The sequence below is a fragment of the Peromyscus maniculatus genome, chromosome 4 (assembly GCF_049852395.1).
Source record: "Peromyscus maniculatus bairdii isolate BWxNUB_F1_BW_parent chromosome 4, HU_Pman_BW_mat_3.1, whole genome shotgun sequence".
NCBI classification, from domain to species: domain Eukaryota; kingdom Metazoa; phylum Chordata; class Mammalia; order Rodentia; family Cricetidae; genus Peromyscus; species Peromyscus maniculatus.
This window is the reverse complement of record NC_134855.1, coordinates 7,790,898-7,815,780: the sequence shown is the minus strand read 5'-3', so window position 1 is coordinate 7,815,780 and position 24,883 is coordinate 7,790,898. Positions and strand designations below refer to the sequence as shown.

General features: G+C 54.1%; 2 protein-coding genes across 13 annotated transcripts; one reads left to right on the top strand and one right to left on the bottom strand.

Moving 5' to 3' along the window:
- The first annotated feature begins 1,649 nt into the window (after nt 1–1,649).
- Nucleotides 1,650–20,842, top strand: Ciz1 (CDKN1A interacting zinc finger protein 1). Of its 12 annotated transcripts, XM_076568913.1 has the most exons (19): nt 1,916–2,050; nt 2,722–2,884; nt 3,110–3,225; nt 4,764–4,835; nt 6,162–6,391; nt 9,715–9,793; nt 9,885–9,987; nt 10,511–10,754; nt 10,860–11,040; nt 11,279–11,400; nt 12,133–12,327; nt 13,655–13,779; nt 15,214–15,301; nt 15,696–15,809; nt 15,922–16,074; nt 17,031–17,100; nt 17,222–17,343; nt 17,762–17,926; nt 20,315–20,842. In XM_076568913.1, exons 2-19 carry the CDS (start codon nt 2,727–2,729, stop codon nt 20,333–20,335), a joined length of 2,358 nt encoding a protein of 785 aa, XP_076425028.1. In that variant the 5' UTR covers nt 1,916–2,050; nt 2,722–2,726; the 3' UTR covers nt 20,336–20,842. The 12 variants fall into 12 exon arrangements, with proteins under 12 accessions (XP_076425025.1, XP_076425029.1, XP_076425021.1 ...); XM_076568910.1 differs by lacking the exon at nt 20,315–20,842 and having other exon boundaries at nt 1,650–2,050; nt 9,700–9,793; nt 17,762–18,122; XM_076568906.1 differs by having other exon boundaries at nt 1,690–2,050; nt 9,700–9,793; nt 10,511–11,040; nt 20,315–20,464.
- Bbln (bublin coiled coil protein) lies at nt 19,279–23,148 on the bottom strand. The gene is made up of 2 exons (XM_006983473.4): nt 22,944–23,148; nt 19,279–19,594 (listed from the first exon to the last, which is right to left on the bottom strand). The coding sequence occupies exons 1-2, from the start codon at nt 23,020–23,022 to the stop codon at nt 19,422–19,424; spliced, it is 252 nt and encodes an 83-aa protein (XP_006983535.1). The 5' UTR covers nt 23,023–23,148; the 3' UTR covers nt 19,279–19,421.
- Nucleotides 23,149–24,883: the final 1,735 nt, after the last annotated feature.

The window sequence follows — 24,883 nt, the reverse complement described above, 5'->3', positions numbered from 1 at the left end:
GCTTTGAATTCGCGATCATACTGCCTCTGTTCCTCATGCAAGAAGATTATAGGCTGGGGCCACTATGCCCGGCCAGGTCAGAGTGCGTTTTCTCTTACTTTAAAATAATAATGTTATTTTGACCCAAGATCTTGCTGCGTAGTGCCGGCTGGCCTGGAACTAGCGATCCTCCAGCTTCTGCCTCCCATGTGCTGGGTTTAGGAGCATTTTCCGACCTGTGGACTTACTCTTGTCACCCGCTCCCTTCCCAAATATCCCTGTCCTTCAAAGATAAGCCCATCCGCTCAGCTCGACGTTTTAAGCCCCACCATCCAAGCTTCCTAAACACGCATGCCCAGCCGCGGCCATCCTAGCGCTGAGGCAGAGCCACTTTAGCGCAATTAACCCCACGTACTGCTCAGCAGGTCCCAGTGGAGTGAGAACACCTGACACCTGCGCCAGTGGCGGGTCCGGAGCCTAGGGGACAGCGCAGTCACCTGACTGCGGCGCTCGTGATTTGGTGTCGAGGTACCTAGCGCCACCGTGCGGCCAGTTCTCAAAGCTTGCGCTGTGTGCAAAGATGACCCGGGCACTTAACAGACCAGGTAAACCGATTGCCAAGACTAGTTGGGATGAGGGAGTCCTCGGTATCGGAACCCTTTTAGGGGCAGGACAAAATTATAGCTGGGCCAGAACTGAGAGCAGAGGCAGGCGGATCTCTGTGAGTTCGAGGCCAGTCTGATCTACAAAGTGAGTTCCAGGCCAGCCACCACTACAAAACAGAAATGAAAGTGAGGGGCTGGAGAGCTCGCTCTTCCCGAGGACCTAGGTTCGGTTCCCAGCACCCATTGGTAGCTTACAACCATCCATAAACTCCACTTCTTAGGGGATGAGATATCCTTTTTAGACTTCCGCGGGCACTAGGCACACAGCATACACACAGACATACAGGCAAAACATTAGTATACAGGACACATGAAATAAAAATAAACCTAACAAATGGGGAAGGGGTGGCAAAAATTCATATACAGGACGCATGAAATAATAAACCTTAAAAAATGGGGGGCGGGGGGCAGAGAGATGTTTAAGAGTACTAGTTCTTGCAGAGGACCTGGGTTCAATTCCTAGTACCCACAAGGCGGGGTTCACAAATGTTCGTGCCTCTAATTTCAGGATGCACGTGATGTACACGATATAAAACACTTACATAAAATAAATCTTTGGCCAGGCGGTGGTGGCTCACGCCTTGAATCCCAGCACGCGGGAGGCAGAGGCAGGCGGATCTCTGAGTTCGAGGCCAGCCCGGACTACAGAGTGAGTTCCAGGAAAAGCGCAAAGCTACACAGAGAAACCCTGTCTCGAAAAACCAAAAAAATAAAAAATAAAATAAAATAAATCTTTAAAAAACATGACTATATGGGCTGGAGAGATGGCTCAGTGACTAAGAGCACCGGCTGCTCTCCCAGGGGTCCTGAGTTCAATTCTCAGCAACCACATGGTGGCTCACAGCCATCTCTAGTGGGCTCTAATAATTAAAAAACAAAAAACAAGACTATAAAAGAAAAACTGAAACACACACACACACGCACACCCCTCCCGCTCCCTTCACGCCCGCTCGCTCTGGTCCCAGCCCCACGCGGGCTCCGGATGGCCGGACAGAGGTGGCCTCGCGGGGTTGGTTGGGAATTGACCCTCCTTGAAGTCCCCGCCATGCCTCTGCCGGAAAAACGGCCGGCCCTGGGAGCTCAGAATCGCCCTTCCCGGTGCCGGGGCCTGGGGACGCAGAGTCTGCGCTGCCCGGCGCCTCCTGGCACCTGGAGCCACCGCGGCTCCAGCGACTGATGAGCGGCCGCGGTCCCCCCGCGGCGTGACCCGCGCGCGAAGCGGGTCTCCGGGCCGCGGCGGCCGCGGTGAGGCCTCCGGTCCTCCAGAGGGCGCTCTGCGGGGGGCTGGCCAGCCGCCGGGCCTTCCGAGTGTCCAAGCCACAGCCGGGTCCCGAGGAGCCCGCGAGCCCGCGCCGCCGAGTCCGCGCGTGGCTTTCGCGCCTTCCGCCTTCGTGGATTGCGGAGAGGTGAGGGGAGCCTGCGTGGTGCTCGCCCTGGAAGCCTCTGTGGAGAGCTGGGCAGCCGGGGAGGGTGGACTGCAGGGGTAGCGGCTACTTGCATGGAGGCTGCAGGCTTTGTGGACAGGAGAGGCCACGGGATCAAATGCCTGGTGTTGGCTGTGTCTGCGGGGGAAGCGGGTGGAGGAATGGGGGCAGTGAGGGACGTAGGGGTGTGTTGTAGTGGAGGGAAGCTTTTCCTGTCCAGGGCTCACGGAGTTAAGTGGAAGACGGCGTGGGCGCTGATGTTATTGACACAACATAGGGAGAGGGCAGTGGAATCCCAAACCGGGAAGTGTTGAGTGGGGAGGTGCCGGCGCCAGGCAGTGATGAGTGGGGAGAGAGGCGGGATGGGGGGATTGGGGGAGGGAAGGTGTACTTGGTTTGGAGTTGCCAGAGTTGAAGAGTTGGGAGTGAAGACAGAGGTCTGAAGGCAAGCGTGTGTTTGTGTATTCTGTTCTTGGCAGCTGACCAGAACCGGAAGCACCCGGGTACAAAAGTGGCTTGCGTTTGGCAGGGCTGGGAGTGCCTAGCCGTGCAGCCTAGCCTACAGTATGCGTCCGTGGGCTAGGGTGAGTGGTTTGGGAGCGGAGGGGAGCTGGATTGACCCAGAGTGGTGACCCGACCTTACCCACCTGCAGCTACCATGTTCAACCAGCAACTCCAACAGCAGCAACTCCAGCAGCAGCTGCAGCAGCAGCAGCTCCAGCAGCAGCAGTTCCAGCAACAGCAGCAGTTACTGCAGCTCCAACAGCTGCTGCAGCAGCCCCCACCACAGGCTCCTCTGCCCATGCCTGTCAGCCGGTGAGTTTCCCACTTGGGAGAATGGAGGCTGTGGTCTGACGACACTCAGGCCCGTGTTTTGCAGCCTGGCTCCCACGACATCCTTGTTTGAGTATTAAATGCCATCAGTTTCCACCTCGGAGGGGACCCTCTATCTGGCGTAGAGAGGGAGAGAATGGAGGTGAGGGGTCTCCGGATGGACGGCTTTCCCAACAACCCTCTGACCCGCCCCCTCCCATCACACAGGGGCCTCCCGCAGCAGTCATCCCCGCAACAGCTTCTGAATCTCCAGGGCACCCCCTCGGCCTCCCTGCTCAATGGCTCCATGCTGCAGAGGGCTTTGCTGCTGCAGCAGTTACAAGGTATGGCGGTTCTCAGCAGTCCCCACTCAGTCTTCCCAGTGCACACAGTGACCCTGAGCATCCTTATGGGTAGATACTAGGCCTCCACGAGGTGACTGTCCTCAAGCCACTCGGCTACCAGCGGAGTTACCAAGCTACGGCCCTGGCTTTTTTGGCGGTGCTCAGCACCACTTGCTGTCATGAAGATGACACGGTGTTCCCGAGGCACTCAGCATCCTGCCAGACCTGAGCCTGGGCCTCGGGTGTGAAGCCTTGTGCCCTTGCCTCAGTTTCTCCGTGTGGGCAGGAATCTCAGCCCTTCCTTCCAAGTCCTTCCTGGCCCTACTGATAACCCTAAGGGGAGGTACACCCATAACCTCCTCTATAAAAGAGAACCACGGCAACCTGAGGCAGAAGCTGTTAGATGGCCCTCATGTGGCAGCCCTACCAGGACCGGTGTGGACAGCTCTCCGAGCTGCCTTTCGGATGACACCCGGATAATTGGAGAGAGAGAGAGAGAGAGAGAAATCCCATAGCGGATCACAGTGTTTTCATATATATGACACCTTTTTTTTTTTTTTTTCATTTTAAAAGTCATGCTTGTCATAGTGAAAATGATGTGTTAAAATAGGAAAACATCAGCAACAAAAACCAAAGGGGACAGAGAGATGACTCAGTGCTTGGGAGTGTGTGCTGCTTAGGGTCCAGTACTCACAACGCCTCTAACTCCAGCTCCAGGGGTCTGTCACTTTTATCTTGCCTTGGCGGCCATCCTCCCATGTACGACATAACGGTACCTATACACGCACATAGTTAAATTTAAAATAAATACTGAAAAATAAAGTCATTGTAAACAAAAAACCCAGTGGTAGGAAAACATTCACTCACTTCCAGGAGAGTCATGTTTTGGTATAGTTCTTTCAGTTTTTTTCTCTAGGAAGGAGTTTGGGAAGTTTGGTATGATTATTATGATTAATACAAGAAAGGGTCTATGTTGTGTTTTATTTATTTTACAACGCTAGAATTGACTTTTTGTTTGTTTGAGATAGGGTCTTACTCTGTAGCCCTGACTGGGCCTAGAACTCACTATGTAGACCAGATTGGCCTTGAACTCACAGAGATCCACCTGCCTCTGCCTCTGAGTGCTGGGATTAAAGGTGTGTGCCACTCCGTTTGGCCTTGCTTTGAGACAAGGCCTGACTCTGCCGCCCAGGCTATCGTGGAATTTATTGTGTAAGCCAGGCTAGTCTTGAACTCACAATAGTCTTCCTACCTCATCCTCCAAGGGCTGGGATTATAGGCGTGAGCTGCCACACCAGCCTCTGTACTGGTTCACTCAGGATATTTGTGATAGATTTAAGTTTTCACTAGAGGGATGTGCCCTATGGAAACCTCATTTATCTGTTTCTTTTTCCCCCCTTTCTCTTTTCTGTCCTAAATACCATTGGGATGAACATGACATTGAGACTCTTCTCACCTCAGATTCCCAACATAGTGACTGAGTCGGGGGATGGATGTTTGATGGCTTTTGATAAGTATTGCCAAATTACTTTCCTAAGGACTGGACCAGTTTGCAATGCCACCAGCCACGTATGACAGTGCCGGCCTCACCATGCCCACGGCAGCATTGGGTATTCTATGCTTTTTTATATACACCTATATAAATGTATATGTGCATATCATTTACTAAGTTGGTTTGCAAAGGCTAAAGCTGTGTCTTGAATGTCTTAATTCACACTTCTACGTGCTAGTGCAGCTAAAATATTTTTACACTTTTCAGACATTTGCATTTCCTTTTGTGACTTGTCCATGTCCTTTGTCCATCTCTGTTTGAGAGCATTCTGTCTTTCCTCTTGCTGTTCATGGGAGCTGGGTGGCTGTCTGTGACGGTGTCTCTGTCTTTGCTATGCTTGTCTGTCAGATACACTCGTTCATAACTTTGCATCCTCATTTGACGTGAGGGGCAGGGAAACTGGTTTGCTCAAGGTTCCAGAGGTAGTGCTGTGGAGTCTGGACTTGAATTTGGCTCTCGGCACAACTGACCTGAACCTTTAAGGCTGCGCTGCCCTCTCCTGCACTGCCCCGAATCTCAGCGTGGATGCCGAATCTCTTTTGCCTTCCCCGAGTAAAGAGAGCTGAGTCAGAGGAGATGTAGCGGGAAATAAGACGGCTGGTTCTGGGATAAGGGCCTCTGGGGACACAGACATCATGGAAGGCCTCCCGAAGGGGAGCTCTGAAGGATGCTGGGAATTGGTGGGGCACAGCAGCTTCCACAGCGGGGTCAGCGTGTCCAAAGGCCCAGAGGCAGGTGATTGAGGACTGCACCAGGACCCGTGTGAGGCACCGAGGAGTGGCAGGGCCAGACTTCCTTGCTCTAGAAGGAACAGGCTTCCTTATTGAACAGGGACCTGCTCTGGGCAGGGGATGGGGTCCATAGAGAGCCTGTTTGCTGCAGTTCCAGGGAGGGGACGAGTGTCTTCAGGAGAGGAACAGCCGCCTGCTTGGAAAGGCGCATGGCCGGTAGTCGCTAGGGCCTGGTGATGTCATGGATGCGGAGGATAGGGTGAGGAGGAGTGACAGGTAGCGGGTGTCCCTCAGATCTTGGGCAGGCTCCTGCTCTGTTTTGTTATCTGTAGAAATAGCCACATCTGCCCTGTACCTGGCAGGCAAGAGGGCCGATGTGGGGCCTGGAGTGCCTCGGCGTAGCTCGGGCTTCCCACTCAGTGGTAGAGAAGCTGGTGGGGGACAGAGTGCTAAGCAGCAGCTTGTTCCTTCTCCTGTGGTTCACACAGAGCTGGAGCGGAAAACCCACCCTTAGTCCTTTCTCACTAGGGCCCACAGCGGGCCTCAACGTGGCTTTACCTTCCCTCCGCTGCCCTTGGAAACTGTCTCTGATATTCCCATGATGCTTTGAGGGACCATGGTGTGACCTCATTCTCACCTTTTCTTCCCCACAGGCAACCTCCGTGCTTACAACATGACAGCCCCGAGCCTAGCAGCACCCAACCTTACACCCCCCCAGATGGTCACCCCAAATCTACAACAGTTCTTTCCCCAGGCCACGCGCCAGTCCCTGCTGGGTCCTCCTCCTGTTGGGGTCCCAATGAACCCTTCTCAGCTCAGCCACTCAGGGAGGAACTCCCAGAAACAGGCAAGAACCTCCTCTTCCAGCACCCCCAATTGCAAGGTGAGTAGAGCTTTAGGTGGAGCCGCAGGGGTAGGAGTCGGTGAAGGGGTACCCCAGTGTCAGCCTGGCTCCCTGTGCTTGGGCTCACCTGGCCTTTGGGCAGGTCATGCTCCCTCATTGTGCCTCAGTGTCCTTGTCTGTAAAATGAAGGCGGAGCTGTCTAGCCTCTCCCAAACCTCAAATACCTCTATGTCCTTGATGGGACTTTAGCCATACCCAAATTCTACTCTATTATTATTTATGTACTATTTCTCTCTTAAACAAGCTTTTTGTTGTTGTTTTTTATTTTTTGGTTTTTGTTTGTTTGTTTATTTTTTTCGAAAGAGGGTTTCTTAGTATAACTGTCCTGGAACTAGCTCTGTAGACCAGATCAGAGATCCACCTGCCTCTGCCTCCCAAGGGCTGATCAAAGGCATGCACCATCACCACCCAGCTAAACAATTTTTTATTACTTCATTATTTTGACATGTGCCAAGGTGGGCATGCGAAGGCCAAAGAACAGCTTGTGTGGTCCTGCTTTCTCTTTCCACCGTATGGTCCTGGGAACAGAACTTGGGTTACTAGTTTTGATGCCAAACGTCTTTGCCTGCTGAAACATCTCACTGGTCCTTATTGATATTTCTCTTTATATCAGCAATGTCTAATAGAAATATAATGAGTCATGTATATGATTTAAAAATTTTGATAACCACATTAAAAAGATTAAAAGGTCAAGGTATGATGACTAACATCCATCACCCCATTGCTGTGCATTCCAGACTATCCTGAGCTAAAGACCTTAAAACTTTAAAAATAAATTAAAAGGAACAGATAAAGTTGATTATACTGTCAGGTGTTGTGATGTACGCCTATAATCCCAGCACTCTGGAGATGGCACAAAAGGCTTGGGAGTCCTCTTCAGCTACATAGTGAGTTCTAGGCCAGCTGTCCCAAAACAGTCAAACAAAAATGAGTAAAATAAGGTAAAATTTACTAACATATTTTAGTTAGTCTAACATTGTAAAAAAATTACCATTTTGTCTAAATAAAAAAAAAATACCATTTTAACCTTTATTAAAAATAAATAAATAAATAAATGAGCTGGGCAATGGTGGCACACACCTTTAATCCCAGCACCTTTAATGGAGGCAGAAGCAGGTGAATATCTGAGTTTGAGGCCACCCTGGTCTACAGACTAAGCTCCAGGACAGCCAGGGCTACACAGAGAAACCCTGTCTCAAAAAAAAAAAACCAAAAATAAACAAATGAGAAATAAATAAGATCTCTTGCTGATTGATTATTTGTTTGTTTGTTTTTTAAGAGACGAGGTCTTACCCCCCAAACTTTCAGTACCTCTGTGCCTTGTGTTGCCCAGCCTGACCTCAGAAGTCCCGGCTCAGGTGATCCCCTGCCTTAGCCTCCCAAGTTCCTAAAACTACCAGTATATTTCCCCATGCCCCATTTTGTCCTTAAAAAAACAAAAAAACTGGGGCTGGAGAGATGGCTCAGAGGTTAAGAGCACTGACTGCTCCTCCAGAGGTCCTGAATTCAATTCCCAGCAACCACATGGTGGCTCACAACCATCCGTAATGAGATCTGGTGCCCTCTTCTGTCCTGCAGGGGTACATGCAAACAGAACACTGTATACATAATAAGTAAATAAATCTTAAAAAAAAAAAAACCACTAAATATTCCATATCTATTGTGTCATTAAGCTTTCCACCTTAATTAAACACTCCGCGTTTCAAGTGTTTACCTGAGGCTAGTGGTCATGGTGTGGGACAGGCAGCTCTGAAAGTTGCTTTTAAGGTGCGAGGGTATGGCTCAGTGGTAGAACACAGGCTCAGTGGTAGAGCTGGAGGCTCTGGTTCTGCAAAAAATAATTGTGCGGGGCGGTGGTGGTGCACGCCTTTAATCCCAACACTCGGGAGGCAGAGGCAGGCAGATCTCTGTGAGTTCGAGGCCAGACTGGTCTACAGAGTAAGATCCAGGAAAGGCATAAAACTACACAGAGAAACCCTGTCTCGAAAAACAAAAAACAAAAAACAAACAAAAAAAATTGTATCACTGCCTAAAGTTTCAAAAATGTGTAATCCTCATACATAGAATAAAAGTAGAGTCCCGGGAGGCCGTGGTCTTCACACAGCTGCATCTAAAGCCCCCAGCGGCCACCTAGTGGGTATAGTGTGTTCATGGGTTCAGCTTACCACATGCAGAAGACTCAGAGATTCACAAAGAAGAACATGCACACACTGTTCTGGTCCTGCATGTCCTTACAGCTCTTTGCACAAGGCCGGCTCTCAGATGTCTTCTAGGGCACGAACAGTGCTCCTTACGTAATTGCTATTGTCCTCCCTCATCTGGAGGAAGGCCTTCCCTCCAGAGAAGGACTCAGCCTCTACGTGGGGGTATGGCCGGGCACAGGTCATGGCTATGCTCCTGTTTTACGTATAGGGCAGCTACAGCTGACAGGCTGGGGTGGTTGAGGCAGGCACAGAATCCAGGCTCCCTGGCTCCCTGGGTCTTCCAGGGCAAGAGCTAGCTCGGCTCTAGAGGGCCCAGCATCCTGCTGTGGGGTACATATGTGTTTTCACCAGGCCCAGAAGCCTTAGCAGGAAGAAGGGGAGCTGTGAGTGGCACCTGGGGCTTCCCAAGGTGCCCAGGAAGTGCTTGGTCAGCAGCACAGATGTGGCATCTGACCTGGCCCTTCTGTGGGTCTTGGGTGTGTGTCCAAGAGCTATTAATGAAATTACACGAGAGCAATTAATTAAGACTGGAAATAAGTGAGACCCTGTCTCAAATAAATGAGAGTAACAAAAACTGGGAAACTCCACTAAAAGGGTCTGGTCCTGCCTGTTAGGAGCTCCCCAATAGGAGCTCTCAGGCTCCATTTGAAGGCTGGGGGCATGGCTTGACCAGAGAAAGGCCAGCAAGGATGCATGGAGAGGTAGCAGGGATGCTGGTCGGGGGTCCAGAGGGGACCAGAGAGGCAGAAGTCCAGGGTGTGCAAGTGGAAAGGAGTGGACAGGGGCTTGGGGTTAGGAGAATCCCAGGGCTAGGAGGCCTGGGAGGGTTTAGGCCAAAGGCTCTCTCTGGCTCCCTAGGGAACAGGGAGTGGGAAGTCGAGACGACCAGTGGGACCAAGAGATTCTGTGTGTCCCCAGCCCGGACTGAAAAAGCAGTCAGGCTATAGATAGATGGGCGGGCTCCTCAGACAATGACTCTTGAGGTATTTCAGGTCATCTGCCCTTCAGCCCCGTCAGTCCCTTGAGCAGGAGGGTGTTTGCAAGTGAGGTGGAGGTTAAAAAATGGATTCTAAAAAGAAGCAGGATTCTTTTTCCCAGACAGTGCCTCTGGGAGACGGGGAGGACCCCACAGAGGGGTCTGAAGAAGCCTTGGAGCTCCAGATGGACACCCCTGAAGGTGAGGCAGACATCAGGGCAGGGGAGATCTCGGTGGCAGGTGAGCCAGGCCGTCTCCTGGAGCTGGCTTCCGTCACCTGCCTTCATTGCAGACCAAGATTTGCTCGTGTGTCCAGATGGCGTGGTGAGTGAGACCCCAGTGCCTGAGCCTGAGCCCTTTGAGGCATCAGAACCAGCAGCCAAAAGGTCGAAAAGGTGAGTGATGCTGGCCACATGCTGGGGCTCAGAAGCCTGGAAGTTAGATCTTGGCCTCTGGTTGAGGGGAGGGTCAGGTTCATCCCTGTATCTACATGGGTGAGAGCCACCTGGAGGCCAGGCTGGGCGGCTAGGAGGAAGGGGGTCTTTGCAGAGTGCATGGATGGTGCCAGTTTATAGGGTTAATTCAAAACATGTTGCAAGGTGGAGAGCCAATGCCCCTGAGTTTATCTAGGTAAAACAGGCCTGGACAGCGTTCAAGCTTCCCCGATCCCCCATTGTAAGTAGAGCTGGGGTTAGGAGCTGGGTCATAGTTCCTCTATGTTAGGAACAGTTTTGATCTTTGATTTTCCTGTTTAGTTTTTGTTTTTTGAGACAACTCTGGCTGACCTGGAACTCACTCTGTAGACCAGACTGCCCTCCAACTCTTAAGAGATCCCCCTGTCTCTGCCTCCCTAGAGCTGGGATCAAAGGTGTAGACCACCACCGCCTGGCTTTTTGATTGTCTTTGGATCTTTCCTAGCTCAGAGGAGTCCACAGAGAAAGGGCCTGCAGGGCAGCCACAAGCAAAGGTCCAGCCTCAGACCCAGATGACAGCACCTAAGCAGACCCAGACCCCAGAGCAGCTGCCTGAGCCACCAGGAGCCCAAGTCCTGCCCCATTGCCAGCCACAGGCTCTGCAGATCCAGGCCCGGGTGCAGCCAAGGCTGCAGAAACAGGCACAGACACAGACCTCTCCAGAGCACGTAGCACCAGAGCAGAATCAGGTACAACGGCAGGTACCTTCCCAGCCCCCACGGCAGGTGCGGCCTCAGGAGACAGACCCACAGAAGCAAGCTCAGACACGGACCCAGACACAGACACATCCACAGGTATCCGCCCAAGCACCGCCATGGGAACAGCTTCCAGGACAGAGGCAGGAGCAGACATCAGAGAAGAGCGAGGACCAGCCTCAGACTTGGCCACAGGGGTCAGCACCCCAAGCAGAGCAAGCGTCAGTCCCGGCCTGTGCCACAGAACAGCAGCCATCTGACGCCGCAGAAGCTGGAGGAGGTGAGCGAGTGTGTGGCCTCCTGGGCAGACCCAGCCCTGCCCAACCTTCTTTCTCCACCTGGCACTGTTTAGCCTTGGCTGGGGACTGAGGGCTGGGCCCAGAGTCCAGAGCTGGGGCCATCCCCATCTTGAACTTCAGGGTCATGGCTGTGGACAGAGAAGCCAGCTCTCTTGGACGGAGATCTTGGACCCCAGATGGGAGATACACGCTGGGAGAGGAACATATCTGTCGTTTCAGGCCCAGAGGAGGCCTTGCCAGAACCAGCAGGTGCCCAGAGCAGTGAAGACACGAGCCAGGAGGCCTCGGCTGTTGGCCTAGATGTGGGAGAATGTGAAAAGAGAGCAGGAGAGCTGCTTGGGGTGCGTCAGAGCCTGACGGCAGCCTTGCGCCTGGCTGCACGGGTCAGCCACACGGGGTTCCTCTGCCCTTGGGTCTTTTTTCTGAAGATCTGGATGTGATTTTGGTAACAGGAGTTTCTTCTGATCTGGCCACTCCACACTAGAGTCCCTAATCCCTCATGTGGTGACAGCATTTTAGTGCAAAGAGAACCACAGCAAAAACCTCCTTGTGGGACTTGGGTCCCAGCTCTATCTTAGGACAGAACTTCCAACCTCTTTTCTTCCGTGGGCCTCAGTTTCCCCATCCACCATGTGAGGAGTGGTATGAGTTGGACTTTAGAATTAAACAGAGCTAGGTTGGGAGTGGTGGTATACAGCCCTAGGGAGGCAGAGGCAGGCGGATCTCTACGAGTTTCAAGCCAGTTTGGTCTACATAGTAACACACACACACACACACACACACACACAGAGAGAGAGAGAGAGAGAGAGAGAGGGGAGGGGAGGGGAGGGGAGGGGAGGGGAGGGGAGAGGAGAGGAGAGGAGAGGAGAGGAGAGGAGAGGAGAGGAGAGAGATCTAGGTTCAAATCCTGGCTATCATATTCTCTGTGTACGTTTGGGCAGTCACTTAAGAACCTAACCTCAGGTTCCCTATCAGGAAACTTTGAGGAAACGATGCTCAGAGGTGTTTCTTGTTGGGGCTGGATCACTATCAACACCCAGATGGTAGAAACCCTGTCTCTGAATCTACTGTAGATGTGGGGGGCTGGGGGCTCCCTGAAGGTCACCATCCTGCAGAGCAGTGACAGCCGGGCTTTCAACACCACGCCCCTCACGTCTGGACCTCGTCCTGGGGACTCCACGGCTGCCCCCACCCTTGGCAGCACGTCCTCCAAGCAGACCCTCCAGTTCTTCTGCTATATCTGTAAGGCCAGCTGCAGCAGCCAGCAGGTACTGTGGGGAGGAGGGGTGGGGGCTGGGGGCCTGCCTTCGCTACACTGCCCAGATGATGGCTGTTGGTCTGCTTAGACATTTCCTGATGAGCTGGTAGAGCAGGTTTTTAGGATCCAGGAAAACCTGGTTCAAATCTGACTGACTATCAAGGTCTCCAGAAGTAAACTCCACTCTTGCGTCTTTTCCTCTTGTTTTCAGTGAGTACAGCCAAGAACTTACCTCAGGCAAGGGGAGCATTAACAATAATAGTAGTCTTAGTAGGGCTGATTCTAGTTACTTGAGAAGCCAGGGCAGGGGGATCATGAGTTTAAGGGCAACCTGGTCAACTTAGTGAGAGAGAGCTTGTCTCAAAATTAAAAATTAAAAAAAAAAAAAGTACTGTTGGGATATAGTGCAGCCCTTGCTTAACATGTGAGGAACAAAATAAATAAATGGATAGCACTCTTGGCTGGAACTGGCTGGGCTTCCTGCAGCTGCTCCTAGCCGCCTGGGGGTTTGAAACAGGACTCATGAGCACCTGAGTTTCAGATTGACCTGGGCAATATAGCCAGAACTTAATTTCTTTCTTTTTTTTTTTTTTTTAAAGATTTTATTTATTATGTGTACAGCATGTTTGCCTGCAGGCCAGAAGAGGGCGCCAGATCTCATTACAGATGGTTGTGAGCCACCATGTGGTTGCTGGGAATTGAACTCAGGACCTCTGGAAGAGCAGTCAGTGCTCTTAACCGCTGAGCCATCTCTCCAGCCCCCTAGAACTTAATTTCTTTAAATTAAAAAGACAAACACTTTTTAAAAAAAGACTTATTTTCATTTTATGTGTATAAGTATTTTGCCCATATGTCTACCCATTCACCACATGGGTCCAGTGCCCATAGAAGCCAGAAGGTGGCATCGGATCCCTTGTAACTTGAGTTACAGATGGTTGTGAGCTGTCATGTGGGAGCTGGGAATTGAACCCAGGTCCTCAGGAAGAGCAGCCGGTGCTCTTGGCCGCTGAGCCGTCTCTCCAGCCCTGACCTCCAGTTTCGTTAATGCTCTTACCTGTGACTGTGGTCCCTGACTGAGCAGGACCATTTAGAGCCATGTTCCTTACCACAGAAGCACTCCTGGATATGGGTGTGGATTCCTTCTGTGCCTCAGTTTACCATCCCTGCCCTGGCCTACATTGAGCTGTGTAAAATATGCCAGTTGTGGTGGCACATGCTGGTAGGCCATGCGGGAGAAACGGCGTCAGAGGATGAGAGATGCAGGATGGCCGTGACGCTTGGAGTTGTCCCCCCCACGGCTGCGGCTCACAGCCACCTCTGGTTCCTTCATGCCGCAGGAGTTCCAGGACCACATGTCAGAGGCTCAGCACCAACAGCGGCTCGGGGAAATGCAGCACTCGAGGCAGACCTGCCTGCTGTCTCTGCTGCCCATGCCTCGGGACATTCTGGAGAGAGAGACAGAGTAAGTCAAGGCTGGCAGAGGCTCACGTGGGGCAGGACGCCTCACAGACCAGGCCCTGAAGAGACACTCTCAAGTCTGCCTGGGCATTAATCATTGCTCTGCATGCCAGTAACTGTAACCTTGGGCCTCAGTTTCCCGTCTATAAAGTAGTCTGACGAGGGGGGTAGCGACAGTGTCCCAAGGGTCCTTCCAGGTGAGAATAGTGTGACTCCCCCGTGGTCGGGAGGAGGGTTAGGGTACAGCGCCCTGCTCCTCTGGTCTGTGCTGGCTCTGACCATAGCAGCACAATGGCAAGAATCAGGTCGTCCTGTGGCCTGGGGCTAGACTTTCTGAGGCCTCCTTTTGTCACAGGGGATGTGGTTGGTCTGAAATGTCCACCTGGAGTCTGGAACTAGCACTTGGAGTGACAAGGCTGGGAGGCGGGGAGGCTGTGGCAGCTGCCAGGCCCCAGTGGGTGTCACAGCCTGCAGGGCTAGGAAGTGTCGTTGGAGAAAGCTGAACCAGAGAGACTTGGAACTGGGAGATGAGGGCTGTGTCTCCTGGGACAGCTGCCTCGGTGGTTGCCAGAGTGCCCAGTATTTGAGGAGAATCCAGGAACTTGGGTAACTTAGGAAGCCTCACAATTTCAGAGTGTCAATAACAAACCCAGCTATGGTGACACACACCTGTGATCCCAGCACTTGGGAGGCCGAGGCAGAAGGATCAAGAGGTTTTTGTTGTTGTTTTTGAGACAGGGTTTCTCTGTGTATCCCTGGCTGTCTTGGAACTCGTTCTGTAGACCAGGCTGGCCTCGAACTCACAGAGATCCGCCTGCCTCTGCCTCCCGAGTGCTAGGATTAAAGGCGTGCGCCGCCGGTTGTGGTGGCGCGCACCGGTAGGATTTGCTGAAGGAGACAGAGGCAGGAGGATCTTGAGTTCGAGGCCAGCCTGGACTACTGAGTGAGTTCCAGGAAAGGCGCAAAGCTACACAGAGAAACCCTGTCTCAAAAAAACCAAAAATAAAAAATAAAAAATAAAGGCGTGCGCCACCATGCCCAGCTGAAATCGAGAGTTTAAAGCCAGCTGCATAGTGAGGTCTAAGCTGACTTGTTCAAAATCACACCCAGCCCTGTTGAAGACAAGTCGAGCCTTCCCCGGGCTGGACAGACAACTGTCTGAATCAGTGGCTGGGGTCTACCAAGGACGAGGAGTCAGCAGAACTCATGGCCGCTCTGCTTTTGGCCTGGTGGACAGAGAGCGTAGGTCTGTTAGCTCTCATTCAGAGGAGTCAGGAATCTCTGCCCTTCCCTGTCTTTCGGCTATTTCGGCTAGAGCCCTGGCCCCTCAAGAAGGCGCTGTAGGCTAAACCCTCGCTTCCAAACTGCACTGCATTTCCGAGCACTCCAGGAGACTTGACAGCGTCACGCCCTGCTTGTTTTTATTGTCGCCATCCAGAGAGCCTCCACCAAAGCGCTGGTGCAACACCTGCCAGGTGTACTACATGGGAGACCTGATCCAGCACCGCAGGACACAGGAGCACAAGGTGCCAGCCGCTCACGTGCTGCAAAGGCACCTGTGTGGGCCACAGCCAGGGCGGGGGAGGGGCCCCGGGTGGGAGTGGGCGGTAAAGTCTGTTCTTGTCTTCATGTGACTGTCAGGCACGTGGCTCCTGGTGAGTCAGTCATGCTCCTCTTTGGGCTTTCCTGTGCCCATCTGTTCGGCGGAGGCACCAGCTCACCCTGCCTCTAGCCTACTGGGGGTCTTTGGTGGCCATTCCCTCTCCTGTCCTGTCCCTGTTGGTACCTACCATCCCACATAGTGAAGAGAAGTGATTTGCATGTCCCATTGTAGGGGCGGGGCTCAGTTGGGCCACCGGTAGTGTGGCCTGTACCTAGGGATGCTGCGGTGCATCACATGGCCGGCCTGCCTTTCCCCAGGTCGCCAAACAGTCCCTGAGGCCCTTCTGCACCATCTGCAACCGTTACTTCAAGACCCCTCGGAAGTTTGTGGAGCATGTGAAGTCCCAGGGACACAAAGACAAGGCCAAGGAGGTAACCCGCTGCCTGAACATAGCATGAAGCCTTCCCCCAAGATCATAGAGCAGGGCCTAGAACCCTCAGCTGCCCATAGCTGACCTAAGCCCCTCATCCATGCCGTGGGCAGCTGAAGACACTTGAAAAGGAGATAGCCAGCCCAGAGGAGGACCACTTCATCACAGTGGATGCCGTTGGTTGCTTTGAGAGTGATCAAGATGAGGACGAGGAGGAGGAGGAGGAGGAAGAAGAGATTGAAGCTGAGGAGGAATTCTGCAAGCAGGTATGTGGGGTGGCCATTTGAGGCTAATAGAGCTGGGAGGGTCCCTCCTGCTCCTTGAGGGACCCAGACACTGCACTGGCATTTGTAGCTACTAACGTATGATGCAGTTATGGGCTGTGTCACATGTGCCCATGAAAATAGGCACAGGGCTGACTATTGAGTGACAGGTGAAGTATACAAGGCCTCAAAGGCTGGCCGAGACACTGACTGTGGGGGAAGGGGGCAGAGGGAACGGTGTTTAGCCAGGCGCAGAAGGCATGCTACAGCGGACTGTCGGAAGTCCTGTGAGCTTTTCGTTCATGCTATTTCTGGACAAAGTAAAAGAAATGCAGGTGGGTGGGGGTGTGGAGGGGAAGGCAGAGGACTGGGAACGATAGCCCAGTGGTAGAGCGCTTGCCTAGCACGTGCAAAGCCCTAGACTCACTCCCAGCACCAGGGGGAGGTAGTCAGAGGCTCCCGCACAAAGGAGGCTGAGGCAGGAGGCTTGAGAGCTCCATCACATGCTACATACCAAGACCCTGTCTCAAAAAGAAGAAAAGAAAAAAGGATGGTGGTGAGAAGCTGTGCTGCTCTTCAGAGGACCTGGGTTCAATTCCCCACACCCATGTCCGGTCGCTCGTACTGCCTATGCTCCAGTCCCTAGAGATTTGACAAGCACTAGCCTCAGGTACCCACGCCCACACCCACTCAAATGTATTGAAACAGCAGCCTAAGAAAGGAGGGGTTTATTTTGGCGTGGAGGAAGGGGCTAACTGAACCCCACGGCACAGTCATCAGAAGGACCCTTGGGAGGCAGGATCGCCGTGTGCCGTGGCTCAAAGAAGGCCACCCTCAGCCAGCTGTGAGCCGAGGGGATGGTTGGTGTGCTGGAGACCATGGGTGCACTACAGGCCCCTGACCTATGTCCGTGTGGAGCCTGCGGCATCCCATCTGAGCCCCACTCCCTCCCTTTCCAGGTGAGGTCGAGAGATCCATCTTTAGAGGAACAGAAGGGTTCAGAGACTTACAACCCCAACACGGCGTATGGTAAGACCCCAAGTCCCCAGTCCCAGTCACAGCACTGCAGCAAGACGCCCACCCTCCGGGCGGTGGGACCCCAGCTGGTGAGGGGGACCCGAGTCTGCAGCCCCCCGCTGTCTGTCCCCAGGTGTGGACTTCCTGGTGCCCGTGATGGGCTACGTCTGCCGCATCTGCCACAAGTTCTACCACAGTAACTCGGGACTGCGGCTCTCCCACTGCAAGTCCCTGGCCCACTTTGAGAACCTGCAGGTGAGCGGCCATCGACTGCCCTGCCTGGGGCACAACTCTGTGCGAGCTGGCGGGGATGGCCAGCAGCTGTTCACCGCTCCACCAAGCCAGTTCCCAGCCATACTGCCACAGCAGGGGAGGACTCAGGCTCTTCGGATTATGTGTGTGTGTGTGTGTGTGTGTGTGTGTGTGTGTGTGTGTGTCTGTGTGTGTCTGTGTGTGCGTGCGTGCGTGTGTGTGCGTCTGTGTGTGTGTGCGTGCGTGCGTGCGTGCGTGCGTGCGTGTGTGTGTGTGTGTGTGTGTGTGTGTGTGTCTGTGTCTGTGTCTGTGTCTGTGTGTGTTGGGGGTGGGGGGTGGGTGACTCCAGAGCCTAGAGACGTTAAGAGCTTCAGACAGGGTCACACAACAAATCATTGCTGTTTTGGCCCTTCGTATCTAGAAATACAAGGCAGCCAAGAACCCCAGCCCAGCCAGCCGACCCGTGAGCCGCAAGTGTGCGATCAATGCCCGAAATGCCTTGACTGCACTTTTCACCTCTAACAGTGGCAGTGGCCGCCCGCTCAGCCAGACAAACCCCCAGGACACAGCGAAACTACCCAGCAAGGTGAAGCCTGGATCCCCCAACCCCCCTCCTGCCCTTCGGCGCTCAACTCGCCTCAAAACCTGATAGAGGGAGTTCCGGCCACCCAGCATGCCTAGTGCCTTCTAATGCCTTCTAGGTATCTGCGTGGAAATGTTCACATGTTGGTGTTTTTACTCCAAATCCAATAAAGAGTTGTTTGGCTTTGCGGTCCCCACCAGCACTGTGTCGGGGTGGATACAGGGAGGGGAACTTAGTCTCTCTGGACACAGTGTGGTGGAGGACCAGGGAAGCCAAGATCAGGCTCCCTGCTGGACTAGGACGACAAGGCACTTCTCTTCTCTGAGCCTCAGTTTACCTCTTCGAGTATCAGGGCTAGGAAGGCAACTTGAGAGAATCCTTATGGCTGGTAACCTAGCAGATGGTCTTGCTTCTACCCCCCAGTTGCAGATAGACAAACTGAGGCCTTAGCAGGGTCATGTGACTTGCAAATAGCCAGGACTTAACCCTAGGTGTACATTCTTGGCTCTATCATTGGCCTCTATCCAGCTGCAGAGTCAGACATGGAGTTAGGATTGGGGGGCGGGGGTCCTTGCTGCTGAGGTTCAGCTCTTGGTTTGCCAAGAGGGCACAGCCCTCCTAACCCAGAGACAGATGAGCCGTGCAGAGGCCCAGCCTTAGCTCTGTTTTCTCACTTAGAGATAAAATAGCCTGGCTGTCAGTGCCAGCTGGGAAGACTAGGGCTAGAGTGGAAGGCCCCAAGGTTTACAGTCAGACCCTAGAGGCGGTCATCGTGGTGAAAGGCCCTAGCGCCCAGAGAGGCTGAATATATCTCACAGTCACACAGCATGTCTGACTCAGCCAGGCTGGGAAGCAGCTGCTGGCCGGCAGCACACAGGCTAGGGAGGAAGCCCTGACCTTGCCTTTACCCCTGGATCAGAAACAAAAGAACCCCAGCCCTATCACATGCCCATGAGCCACAGCCTGCTCCATTTGCCTCCAGGGGCTACTGGGGTCCTTAACCCTGGCACAAAGAGACAAGAGGGGCCGGGCGGTGGTGGCACATGCCTTTAAACCCAGCACTCGGGAGGCAGAGGCAGGTGGATCTTTGTGAGTTCGAGGCCAGCCTGGGCTACAGAGTGAGTTCCAGGAAAGGCTCCAAAGGTACACAGAGAAACCCTGTCTCGAAAAACCAAAAAAAAAAAAAAAAGAGAGAGAGAGAGAGAGAGAGAGAGAGACAAGAGGGACAGTGGTGTGGGAGATCTCTTTAATATGGACACTCAGTCCTGGGGGGAGGGGAGGGGAGGGGGGCGAGAGGTGGGCAGGCAGACAAGTAAGTTGTAGGATCACACCTGGCTCCAGAAGGGATGATGGGCAGTGGGGCCTGGTCCAGGCTGGTAGACCCACTGGGGATCTGAAGGCCAGTACCTGAGATGGTGTCTAAGCCAGGTAGTATCTACCCAGGCCAGAACATGGCCTAAAGAGGTGAGGGTGGGGCCTGATTGGGGGCTCCTGGCAGCTAGGGGCTGGCATCACTGGGGTCCTCCCCAAACTGTTGCTGGAATTCCAGGCGTGTCTGCCGGTTGGACTCCAGCAGCTCCTGGAGGCGGGCATGGAGGTGGTCATTCTTCTCCTCCAGGTGGTCCAGACACGAGTTGATCTGATCCAACATGGAGTTGATGGCAGCGTACTCTGGGAGGAAGGGAAAAGACAGGGAAGGTCCTGTGCCTCCTCAGGGCTGACAGACACGGTACACCCAGTGGCCCCAGCTCTCCCTTGAGACTGGGCACATCCCCAGTCTCTGATTCTCAGTGTCACCGGGGGAAATGAGCAGGCAGCCCACGAGGAAAAGCGTCAGCCTTAGCACACCTTTGTGTAGGGTTAGAGTGAGCCTGGGGCCGTCTGCCAGGGTCCTGGCTGCCGGTCCTATCATGTGACAAGTTCCCTCTGCACTACCCTCCATGGCTACCTAGAAGTCACAGCCACGTCCAGAGCTGGGCAATCAAGTCTCTGCTAGGCATGTGACTCCAGCCCTCTGCCTTCAGAACAGAGTCCAGCAGCTTCTGGGCCCTGGAGCAGACCCAGCCCCCTACTTCCCTCCTTATCCCCGTCCCCCACCCCTCTCCTCTCCTCTCATCTGCTTTGCCTGTCTCGGGCCCCCTGAATGTACTGCTGGCTGTGCCTGAATGCAGTGGGTGGCCTTCTTGTCTTTCCCTCTGGGATGAACACCACTCATTTCAAGTCTCAGTGTGGCTATCGCCAAGGGGAGCCCTCCCAGGGAGCCTCCCCTTCCACAGCTTTCCCTTAGGAATCACTACTGTGACTGGCTGGATGCTAGCCTGTACTCCACCTCAACTCACTGTAGAGATCCAGGAGAGGTGACGGGTCTTGTGTTCTCTGCTGTCTCCCCAGTGCCCTCGACGACACAAATAATCACTTACTGAATGAATGCATGAATGGATGAATGAATGAAGCTCTGGCTTTCCAGTCCCTGCCTTTGCTCAGCTGTCTACCACCTAGAATTCATCAACCACAACAACCCTTCAAGGACCAACTCACAATACCTCCTCCTCGGAGTCTTGCCCGTCTTCCTCTACAGCGGCTTCTGACCTGCCTCTTGGCAATGCTGTGTCCCTTAGGACCCAAGGTCTGGGTCTGTGCCCACTGCGGGACCCAGTTCTGAGCCAGCCTGTGACTCAGAAACACTCAGCTGCCAGCTTGGGACCAGAGGGGAGGTAGCTGGTGGATTTAAGAAAAAGGCCCAGGGAGGGTGTCGGGATATGAGTGCAAATGTGCCTGCCTTTGGGGATGGCTCCCAGAGAGGACACCCCTGACAGAATAGTCTGTGAGGGCTGCTGGATCCTAAAGTCCACTCCTCATGGCACAGATGGGGAAACTGAGGCCTAAGGAGGGAACCAGAACACTTCCCATAGCTACTTGGTGACAGGACCCTTCGGTTTGAGTCCCAGCTGCTGTACCCCTGCAACTCCTTATTGGAGCGGGGAGCTCAGGAGCGGGGCACTGAGGGTTCCTGTACAGGGGAGCTCAGGAGCGGGGCACTGAGGGTTCCAGGGGAGCTCAGGAGCGGGGCACTGAGGGTTCCTGTACAGGGGAGCTCAGGAGCGGGGACACCAAGGGTTCCAGTACAGGGGAGCTCAGGAGCGGGGGCCCTGAGGGTTCCAGTACAGGGGAGCTCAGGAGCGGGGGGGGGGGGGCACTGAGGGTTCCAGTACAGGGGAGCTCAGGAGCGGGGGGGGGGGGGGCACTGAGGGTTCCAGTACAGGGGAGCTCAGGAGCGGGGGGGGGGGGGGGGCACTGAGGGTTCCAGTACAGGGGAGCTCAGGAGCGGGGGCACTGAGGGTTCCTGTACAGGGGAGCTCAGGAGCGGGGGCCCTGAGGGTTCCAGTACAGGGGAGCTCAGGAGCGGGGGCCCTGAGGGTTCCAGTACAGGGGAGCTCAGGAGCGGGGACACTGGGTTCCAGTACAGGGGAGCTCAGGAGCGGGGACACTGAGGATTCCTGTACAGGGGAGCTCAGGAGCGGGGACACTGAGGGTTCCAGTACAGGGGAGCTCAGGAGTGGGGGGGGCACTGAGGGTTCCTGTACAGGGGAGCTCAGGAGCGGGGACACTGGGTTCCAGTACAGGGGAGCTCAGGAGCGGGGGCACTGAGGATTCCTGTACAGGGGAGCTCAGGAGCGGGGACACTGAGGGTTCCAGTACAGGGGAGCTCAGGAGCGGGGACACTGGGTACCAGTACAGGGGAGCTCAGGAGCGGGGACACTGGGTTCCAGTACAGGGGAGCTCAGGAGCGGGGACATTGAGGGTTCCTGTACAGGGGAGCTCAATTGGTACGGCCACATCAAGAACCAAACAGACAGCTGTTGTGGTCCATCTTCCCATTTCATGGCAGGCTAGCGGAGGGGCTTCCTCGGGGTACCCCCTAGCCATTGTTCCTGTCCTGGAACGGAGAGCCTCCTCCCCACCATCCCAGTGACCACTCAGTGTTACGCCGCCCCCTCCCCCAGTCCCCTCATGATGTTCCCACCATGGCTGCCAGCAGTCACTGCACTGGTATCCCGGTCCCCAGCACTGCCCACTGTACGCCTAATGACCCACCACCTGCCTCCAGTTGGAGGGCAACCTTTATGAGAAAAATAGTCTAGAACTGTTGTGACAATGGATATGCTGTGAATATATGAAAGCCTGCAGAACTGTACCGTTTAAATGGTAAAATCTATAGTGTCACTTACAGCTCAATAAAGCTTTTATAACTAAACAAAGCATACCCCATCCTTACTGCACAAGTCCTGCCCTCTAGGCAAGGCACCAGGCTTGACTATGCATGTCTGTGTGTGTGTGTGTGTGTGTGTGTGTGTGTGTGTGTGTGTGTGTGTGTGCACTATCCACTTTCAGAAGGAACTTATACACTGGAATCTTAAGAGTCTAACCATTTTCCACCCCATTTTCCCTTTAATCCCGACACATCTCAAAACAGGAGACACCAATGTGCCCAATATTGCAGATGGGAAAACTGAGGTTCCCAAACGTGCAAAGGAAGTCTGTGGGCTGACGCTTCCCCCGAAGTCCTTTCCGCAGTGCTGTGCACCCAACACAGTGCTAGATAAGCGGATCACACCAGCAAAGCCAGGTGGCTGGGGTGCTGACTCAGCACCGTGGGACGCCCACCGGGCCAACACCTCCTGGAGAGCCAAGTAGGACCCGCCCCCTTCAGCGAAGAAAATGGCTAAAGCAAATCCCAAACCGACGAGCATCTCTGGAGCTGTCTCAGTTTCCCCATATGTAACCAGGGCTGGTTAGCGACAGTTCCCCAGTCTTGCAGCGTCCAGGGATCCGTTCACTAGTGCTCGCCATTGCCTCCGAGGTGGCCGTGGGGACAACTCCAGAGCCACCCAGGGACTGGATGGGATGGCTCTTCAGTCCCTCACACACCCTCCTCTCCGGCCCCATTCCAGATCCCAGGACTGTACCCCTAGCAAAGCAAAGGTCGCCTCAGCAGCACCCCCGCCCCCGCCCGGGTCACCTGCTTCCCCGAAGCTGTCACTCTCGTCTTCCATTTCCACATCCATCGGCATGCCTAGATCCCCGTTGGGGCCCGACATTGCGGGCTCGGGCGCCGCAGAGGCCACGCGAAAAGAGAACTTGGCGACCGTCGCGCGGAAAGCCGGCGCTGGGCGGAAGGTGCAAGCAGCTGATGGAACGCGGGGCCGGAAGGGTGGAACGCAGCGGCGCACCGGGGCCCGCCCCGAGCCCCGCCCAGAGGCCTCACAAGCCACGCCCTCAAGCAGGGCTCCGCCCCCGTCCGCTCTCAGGCTCCTCCTCTCGCTTCCGAGCCGCGTCCCTTTCCCCGCCGCTGGACCCCGCGGTCAACAGAGGGAGCACCCACCAAAGGCCAGGCAGTAGAGACCCTGGCCCGCTAGAGCTTGAGGCTTCTACCAGGCTCCATCCTACTGCTTCCGCCCCCTCTGCATGGTCAGAATCAGACAGGCGGTTTCCAAGGCTTTCTATAGCTTCGAGAACTCTGTTCCCATCACCGCTCCTCCCCCAGATGACGCACAACCGCCTCTTATCTTGGCCTTATCACTTCTCTTAGGGCTCAATCCGTTTGACCCATGCCAATAAATAGGGCATGGATTGGGGAGGCGTGTGAGGCCCTTCTCAAGGACTGTGTGTCAGATTTCCCGTACAGAAAGGGCTTGCTATACCCTGCTGTAGGTGGCCCCGGGAGCCGCGGAAGGTTTGTCCATCATAGGAGGCTTCATGATAAAGCCCGGCATCAATCATCTCCCACTCCATGAACTGGTAGGAAAAGGAGGCCTATACAAAGTCACCATCCAGCCGGGGGTGAGGTGGGTGGGTGGTGGCGCACGCCTTTAATCCCAGCACTGGGGAGGCAGAGGCAGGCAGACCTCTGTGAGTTCGAGGCTAGCCTGGTCTACAGAGCAAGATCCAGGAAAGGCACAAAGCTACAAAGAGAAACCCTGTCTCGAAAAAAAACCGTCACCATCCAGAATCGCTTGTGGATTGGATTTAGAAGTAATCCTGGGTCCGGCCCAGTGTCAGGGTGGTGTCCCAGGGAAGCTCACTTACCAGGACTCCTATATCTGTAATGACCAGGAGACCCCATGGCGTCAGCAGGTCGTTCTGGTGTCACAGTGGCTAGTCCAGGGTGCAGGGTGTTCTCGGCATAGGGACTTCAGTGAAGCTGGGAAAGGCAGGAAAGAGGACAGTTCCCCAGAACCCCAGAGGGAGCACGGCCCTGTGGACACCATGTAACTAATGCAAACCTAGACATCCGGAACTCATGCTGCTGGAACTGGCCGTGTATTTCGATTTGCATCAGCAGGAAGAAGAAACAAAGCCCTATCTGTGCCATGAGAGTTTGATCTGAAGGGCCCAACAGAAGCAAGAGGTTAAGGGAAGCTGACTTCCTTGATCCAACACAAGAAACTGGATCTAAGATGGCTCAGCAGTTAAGAGCACATAGTGCACTTGCAGAGGACCTGGGTTCAATTCTCGGCACCCACTTCAGGCAGCTGACACCTGTCTGTAATGCCAGCTCCAGGGAAATCCAATGCCCCTGACCTCCTCAAGCACCTGCGCTCATGTGCGCATACCTATCTACACACACACACACACACACACACACACACACACAGAGACGCGCATGCACACACGTCATTAAAAGTAAAAAATAAGCCGGGCGGTGGTGGCGCACGCCTTTAATCCCAGCACTCGGGAGGCAGAGCCAGGCGGATCTCTGTGAGTTCGAGGCCAGCCTGGGCTACCAAGTGAGCTCCAGGAAAGGCGCAAAGCTACGCAGAGAAACCCTGTCTCGAAAAAACCAAAAAAAAAAAAAAAAAAAAAAAAAAAAAAAAAAAAAAAAAAAAGTAAAAAATAAAAATAAGAACTGGAGAGTTGGTTCAGTGTTTAAAAACAGTCTGTTTTGAAGGACCTGGGGTC